The 7927-nt window shown below is 41.7% G+C and overlaps 1 protein-coding gene across 1 annotated transcript; it reads right to left on the reverse strand.

Moving 5' to 3' along the window:
* Positions 1 to 5877: 5877 nt before the first annotated feature.
* Positions 5878 to 7563, reverse strand: LOC140122907 (uncharacterized). The gene is made up of 3 exons (XM_072144184.1): positions 7232 to 7563; positions 6344 to 7155; positions 5878 to 5990 (listed from the first exon to the last, which is right to left on the reverse strand). Exons 1-3 carry the CDS (start codon positions 7561 to 7563, stop codon positions 5878 to 5880), a joined length of 1257 nt encoding a protein of 418 aa, XP_072000285.1.
* Positions 7564 to 7927: the final 364 nt, after the last annotated feature.

The raw sequence follows: 7927 nt of genomic DNA on the forward strand, positions 1-7927 counted from the left end.
TTACCAAATTTTGCACAGTTGTTGCCTGTTACTCAGGGAATGCCATAGACTAGGTTTTGAGCCAAAATTTTCACCCTGCGCTTTCCAAAATCCATTGGTTACCTAGCATCTACAGGAGTCATTCTTTGCTGCTGCTGCTGTGGCAGTTGGAACCTGAGCCGTGATTGCTTGCTGTTCTGCCACAGGTCATTAATATGAGCTCTGAGATGTGATTGGTTACAATAGGCAATGAAATGTCTAAGGTAAAACTGTTCCAGTTGCCCATGTATACAAATCAGAGATCAGCTGTAATTTTATAAACAGCTGTGCAAAAATGAAACTTGAGGTCTGATTGGTTGCCATGAGCAGCTAGAGCAGTTCTGCTCTCAGACACTTCTGATAAATCTGCCCATAGACAAAGTGACAGTCGAAGACAGAGACAGTCACTTTTATGAGAGTGTCAGAGACAGCGACAGTCACTGAAATGAGAGTGTCAGAGACAGACAGTCATTGGAATGAGTGTCAGAGACCGTCGCTGGAATGAGAGTGTCACAGACAGACAGTCGCTAGAATGAGAGTGTCACAGACAGAGAGTGGCTGCAATGAGAGTGTCAGAGACAATCACTGAAATAAGAGTGTCAGAGATAGACAGTCATTAGAATATAAATGTCAGAGACAGACAGTCATTGGAATATGAGTGTCCGAGACAAACAGTCATTGGGATGAGTGTCAGAGACAGTCACTAGCATGAGACTGTCACAGACAGCTAGTGGTTGGAATGAGAGTGTCACAGACAGCTAGTGGCTGTAATGAGAGTGTCGCAGACAGCTGGTGGCTGGAATGAGAGTGTCGCAGACAGCTAGTGGCTGGAATGAGAGTGTCACAGACAGCTAGTGGCTGGAATGAGAGTGTCACAGACAGCTAGTGGCTGGAATGAGAGTGTCACAGACAGCTAGTGGCTGGAATGAGAGTGTCACAGACAGACAGTGGCTGGAATGAGAGTGTCACAGACAGACGGTGGCTGGAATGAGAGTGTCACAGACAGACAGTCGCTGGAATGAAATTGTCACAGACAGAAAGTCATTGGAATGAGAGTGTCAGAGACAGACAGTCATTGGAATGAAACTTACGGCAACAGACAGTCACTGAAAGGGACTGCCGGCGGCAGACAGTCACTGGAATAAGAGTGGCGGTGACAGACAGTCACTGGAATGAGAGTGGCGGCGGCAGACAGTCACTAAAATGAGACTGCTGGCAACAGACAGTCACTGAAAAAGACTGCCATCGACAGACAGTCACTGAAAGAGACTATAGGGAAAATAATTTTTGTCAACCCATTCTATTTTGTTGTAGCTAAGAGCAGTTATTTACTATCCCGGGCAACGCCGGGTGCTACAGCTAGTATACAATATATAAAGCTGAGTGTATGTGTGCTTATGCATTTATGTCCGCTAAAGGAATCTGTACCATCGCATTTACAATCGCCAAATTTCGCACAGCCGCTCTCTGTGTCTCAGGGAACGTAATAGACTAGGTTTGGAGATTACATTTTTTACCCACACTTTCCAAAATACACTTATTAACCACCATATACAGGAGCCATTCTCTCCTGCTGTGGCAGTTGGAAGCTGAGCCGTGATTGGTGGCTATTCTGCCACAGGTCATTAATATGAGCCCTGAGCTTTGATTGGTTACTATAGGCAATGAGCATAAGACAGCTTATGTGTGAGGTAAGATGGATAGGGATAGAGACAGAGAAACAGGCAGAGAGAGTGAGAGACAGGCGACAGGCAGAGAGAGTGAGAGACAGGTAGGGAAAGTAAGTGACAGAAATACAGGCAGAGAGAATTAGTGACAGGCAGGGAGTGTGAGTAATAGAGAAACAGGGAGAGTGAGTGACAGAAAGTCAGGGAGAGTGAGTGAGAGACAGGCAGGGAAAGTGAGTTACAGAGAGACAGTCAGGGAGAGTGAATGACAGACAGTCAAGCTTGAAAAAAAGCTCAGTTGAGGGGCTGAAATGTTGCACCTTCCACAATGGGTGAATAAACACCTAGTTTTTCCAGAAGTGCTGCCTTGTCTTCAATTCCAAGATTGGAAAAAGATGCAGGTCTATCGAGATGCGGGTTAATAAACATAACTTTCTTTGAAAGTTAAACCCTCTATTCTAATCTCTTTTCAGTCTTGTCATTTGCGCACACAACATCTAGTTGTGTGATATTAGCAATGACCTTGAATATATCAATGTGCAGGCTTATCACTTATCTAATTAGGCATGTGGAAATAACCAGCTTTTTATAGATCAAAATTTTCCATTGCTTTTTTCTTATATTTCATAATTTACTGCAGTCGTCTACATGATTTGTCTATTTTCTCCTCAGAGAACTAAACCAGGAGCCATGAAGCTATGGGAAGACATAGGGCATAGCCTTTGTATCCAGACGATTTTATTATTAAGCAATAGATTCCTTTTTATATTGCATTTGTTGCTGTCAGAATAGATTTTGTGTTCTGTGCCCTCTAACATTAAATGTCTGGAATAATGTCTGACTCACTAGACAATCCATAAAATCTTTGTTGCATGTGGATTCTGTTTGCGACTTTTCTTTTGCATGTTCTCTAATAGAATACCAGTAATTTTTCCTGTATAGACACAACTATTGAATTTGTAGGTTACTTTTATATTTTAAGCAGACTTTTGCCACTAAAAGTAGTACAAAAAAATAAAACTACACACAATTCATACAGCTGCATCATAATATGTGTGTACAGTACTTTATACAACTGAATCCTTACTAAGGCTCCTTCCACATGGATATATGCTACGACTGAGCCGGGACCCGGGTGTAGAATACGTTCAGCTGGAAAGGTGGAGAAGTAACTGCTACGCACCCCTCCCTTTTCCATAGGGAGTTGTGCTCCATCTTTATTCCAGCAATGGCAGTCACGTGTGTGCTCACCGTACCATGCTGTGCACAATCACGCCTATGCTGGCCTTATGGTAGATGCTGTTTATACAGCTAGCATAAGGCCACCATATACGTTTGTGTGCAGGGGGCCTAAGGCTCACTTTGCCTATTTTATACGGTGTAGTAATCCTTTATTTTTTGTTACATACATTAATTTTCAATCGTCTTTATGTACACTTAACACTCTTTTAAATAACACTCTTTTAAATAACACTCTTTGTAGCGCCAATGTGAAAGAAGTATCAGTGCTTTGTAAAGTATTTGGGGTCATGATAATCCTTAGATGAGACAAGAGGATGATTTAGGAAACTTTAAACTCTAGATAGACAATTAAATCAAGCTAGAATCCATTATCCAATTAGTATTTCAATGGAGGTAACCTAAGTGCCCTTTCACACCCTAATAGCTGTGCTACTTGGCATCATGACCTGAAAAGTCATTGTATCTGCCTTCAGTGGCCGTGTGTATACACCCTGGCTGTTCAGAAAGTCATACATACCCTATAATGATAACAATTAAAATGTGAATTCACCTCACCCAAAAAAAAAAAATTAAAAGTTATAGATCTCAGAATATGGCATCACAAAAAGAAATATTTTGTTTTAAAAAGTGTTTTTTGTTTTTGTGCAAATAATAAAATGTAAAAAAATAAAAAAAAATTGACTCATAAAATAAGGGTAACATATAAAAAAAGATAATTTTCTTTTCAATTCTCCCTGAAAGAATTTATAAAGTTAATCAAGAAGTTATTTTATTAAAATAATAGGATAAATAGGACTAAAAAAACAAGTCCTTGAAAATTAAAGTAACTCTCGCAATATGAAAATTACTACAACAGAAAAAGGGGTAACATGGTTAAATGGGAATTTTCAATTTAAATACATTTATGGTATGTCCACATGTATCGTTGAAAGGTGCTGACTCCTTTTCCCTCATTTTCATGTTCACATGCAAAGAGTTGTGAAGGACGAATACTTTAAAAGAGTCAGGGCAATGACCTCTTATAAGAACACATTCCTTAGTTGGCAGTATGATATCATCATTGTGCTATTGTTACTTTGGCATGTGTATCATGCACTTTATTAAAATCTAAACCTTAAAGGGAACCTTTCAGCAGAAATTGACCTAATAAACCACTACCAATATGTTGTCAAGTGTCTGTACACCTTCCAGAACATGTTTCTCTGATGACCCAGTGGGGTGAAATCATTGAGAAAATCTACTTTGACGTGAGATGTAAATTAGTTGTATAAAGTCAAGGAGGCAGAGATTTTACCACTGAAGTCTTAGGCCCCTTCTACACTGGCGTTTTTCACGCGCGAGTTCTGCGCGTGCATTTGACGCGCAGAACTCGCATTGCACTCTGTCCCATTGTATTCAATGGGTCTTTCTCCATTTGCGTGGTTTTCAACGCGCGTGCTTGCGTTCGTTTGCACGCGCGTCAAAATCGCAGCATGCTCTATTTTTGCGTTTCACGCGCGTTTTTCACGCACCATTCAAGTCTATGGGGACGTATCAAAAACGCATTGCACTCGCGAACATTGCGATTTCAATGCGAGTGCAATGCGTTTTAAACGGATGGGTTGCTAGGTGATATAAAAAAAAAAGTCAGGAAGTAGACAGGAAGTAGTGTCTGGGACATGTGCCATTCCACAAGTGTGCTGCTTTTACACATCTTCTCAAGATGCCACGCACTTTGGATGTAGAAAAGCTTATTTCTTTGGTTCAGGGCCATCCTGCAATTTGGGATAATCGCCGCAGCGATTATCATGATCGCTGCAAAAAAGAAAAAATCTGGGTTGAAATCTGCAAGGACCTTGTGGGCCAGAAGTGGTCTAAGATGTCCCCAGATGAACAAAACCTTGCATGTAAGTTTTTTCACCTTTTTTGTCCAATTTCAAATTTTCATTTTAAAAGTTTGATTTATCTCATTGTGTAACTTTGTTATGATAATGACTTTGCCTCTGTTTAAACTAGGCAAGGACGTGCAGCAGAGGTGGCGGAGCTGCCGCGACCAGTACAAAAAAGATCTGCGGGCACAAGAAGGGCCGAGTGGCTCTGGCCGCTCACGAAAGCGGCCTTATTGCTTTCGTGAGCAGATGCGTTTTTTAGCAGACATCTTTACCATTGGGCCGTAAGTTACCCTTTTTTTTTTTTTTTAAAGTGATCTTGTCTGTCTATGCATGTGCCTTTTTTTGGTTGGTGTAACCACAAAGTTTAAACATTGTTTTACACTGCGTCTTTTTTTTTTTTTTTTTTGGGGATTTATCTGCATGTTTTAAATAATAAATTTAAATTTGCTTTTATCATCATCTTTAGTACTGAAGATAATTTAGAGGCAGAGGCAGAGGATACCGACATTAATCCCCCTGTTGTGGCGGAAAGTGATGTTGCGACTGATGATCTTGAAACGGCCGCTGCAGCAGAGGACGCCACTGCAGGCCCAACCTCGGACAACCCTGAACAACTGCAGGTGGGGGAAGCACAGAGTCCTTCTCCTGTCCCCAGAGGACGGCGGGCAAGAAGGGCACCCCCAGGCAGAGTTATAGATGAGAATGTGTAAATTATTTGGGCCGCAGGGCACAGGAGGACACTATAGTGACCTACCTGCGCAGTCTGGCCGACCATATGCGGCGTGTGCCGCAGGAACACCTCCTCCAGTGTCAGGGGGCTTTTTCCATCATTCTGGAGGCCTGCTGTCCCCCAAACAACCCGACGCCGGTCTTTGAGGCCCTCGAACAGTGGCGGCTGTATGGCCATATTGTCCCCCGACCACAGCCGCTGCCACCACCACCACCTCCTCCCCCACAGGCCCCACCGAGTTTTTATTCAGGGACATACCCGGCTTCCGAATTACACCATTCGCAAAGCCACATGTTTTATGCTGCGGGTGGTCATAATCAGCCTCAAGGACACCCGCAGTATGCGAGTGCTAGCCACATTTATCAGGGCCGGCCATCCGCGGGGTTAGCTCCCCCACCTTCCCCTGCACCTCATTTTCAGGCCCAAAGAGGTGAGAGGCAGGATTCCCCAGCACAGCATTTTCTAAATTTGTAATTTTTTTTACAAAATTAGTCTTATTTGTGTTTTTGATGGCTCTTCGGCCTGTTTGTTTACATTTGTATAGTTGCTTGCAAAAATGATGATTATTCCTTTTTTGAGGGAATTATATTAAAAATGTATATAGTTTTTTTGACTTGATTCATTTATTTCATCAATCTACCATTCAATACATTTGGGCATTGACACAAAAGAGGTTACACTTTTATTTATTTACATACGTTGGATAAACGGAAAGTCCAATCAAACATTTTTTTTTTTTTTCATCCTTTTTAAAAAATAAAAAAATTAATCCACAACATTATGAAAAAAATAATCTGCAAATTGATTTCGAATACGCATTCCTGCCAAAGCAGGCCTTGCATGATGAGTGGGTGCAGTAGTAGCAACATCTGCATACATTTCTGTCTGTGGGTTCTCCGGCGGGTCATACATGCGACAATAATTATGTAAAATTACACATGCTTTGATGACACAAATGACATTTGATGGAGAGAGCTGCATTGATGATTGGAAAACCCTCCATCTGCTAGACAATATACCAAATGCGCACTCGACAAAACGACGAGCCCGGCCCAGACGAATATTAAAATGTCTGCACCTTAAATCCAAGCGACGTCGTGGGAAAGGGCGCATAACATGATATGAAAGTGCAAATCCCTCATCTGCCACTATCACAAATGGTAAAGCGGGGCCAGAAGAACCAGGCAAAATACGTGGTTCCGGAATGTCAAGCTGACGGTCTGATAAACGCTTTGACATTCTAGAAACACGAAATATACCAGCATCAGCAGCAGAACCATGGGCACCAATATCTACAATTATAAAACGGTAGTTACTGTCAGCTAGTGCTAACAAAACAACGGAGAAATAACGTTTATAATTAAAATATCGTGATCCTGAGTTTGGAGGCTTCTGTACACGTATATGTTTTCCATCCAGGGCGCCAATACAATTTGGAAAATTAGCTTTTTGCTCAAAGCCATGCGCAATATCAAGCCATTGCTGAGCATTTGGCGGAGGCATCATGGTGCGTCTCAAATGTGACCAAATAACAACACAGGTGTGATTCACAATCCTTGCAATGGTTGAAGTTCCAATCAGAAAAGTAAAATGTAGTGATGAAAACGAATTTCCAGTAGCCAGAAACCTAAAATGTTAAATTCAAAAAACAAATTAATACACATTAACAAAACAAATAAAAAATAAAAACATATAAAACATACCTCAGGGTAACCAGAAGACGCTCCTCCACAGAAATACATTTCCGTAGCCTGGTATCCTGAAATGTGAGTGCAGGACGAAGCTCCGCCACCAATTGGTCAAACAAGGTGATTGATAAGCGACAAAAACTAATAAACTTGTCAGGGTCTTTGCGGAGGGCAAAATACAAAGTATGAAAGACACCTTTGGTCAAGCGCTGAGATACAATTGGATGAACCCATCGCCTACGCTTACGCTGGGGGTGGTGGGAACGCCAGAGATCACTTCGCTCACCATATTTCCGCGATACATACCAAGACAAAATTACATCTTCCAACGTATCCGAATCAGACATGGTTCAACCCAAAAATGCTCCAAGCAAAATCAAAACGGCAAAGCTAAGCAATGGAGACCATGTGCAATCATGTGACTCCATTCAAAAAACCCTTTTATGTGGAATTCTGGGACATATGGGTACCAAAAAAAAGAATCATGTGATTTAAAAACGCGCGTGAAAAACGCACAAAAAACGCAAAAAAACGCTAACAAAACGCGCAAAAAACGCGCGTGAAAAACGCAAAAACGCAAATTACTCCAAGGAAAAATGCAACAAAAACGCAGCAAAAACGTCAGTTTTTCACGCATTGCACCCGCACGTGAAACGCAACGCTAGTGTGCAAGAGGCCTAACTCTCTTTCTCAGAAAGCCTCCTGCACTGT

The sequence above is a fragment of the Engystomops pustulosus genome, chromosome 1 (assembly GCF_040894005.1).
Source record: "Engystomops pustulosus chromosome 1, aEngPut4.maternal, whole genome shotgun sequence".
Classification (NCBI taxonomy): domain Eukaryota; kingdom Metazoa; phylum Chordata; class Amphibia; order Anura; family Leptodactylidae; genus Engystomops; species Engystomops pustulosus.

Bases quoted from the DNA above. Each gene is read 5' to 3' on its own strand.
- LOC140122907 (XM_072144184.1), bottom strand. From the start codon at position 7,563: ATGTCTGATTCGGATACGTTGGAAGATGTAATTTTGTCTTGGTATGTA. The intron at 7,156-7,231 runs GTATGTTTTATA...TTAACATTTTAG, and splicing joins CGTCTTCTGGTTACCCTGAG to GTTTCTGGCTACTGGAAATT. The intron at 5,991-6,343 runs GTATTCGAAATC...TTACAAATTTAG, and splicing joins GCCTGCTTTGGCAGGAATGC to AAAATGCTGTGCTGGGGAAT.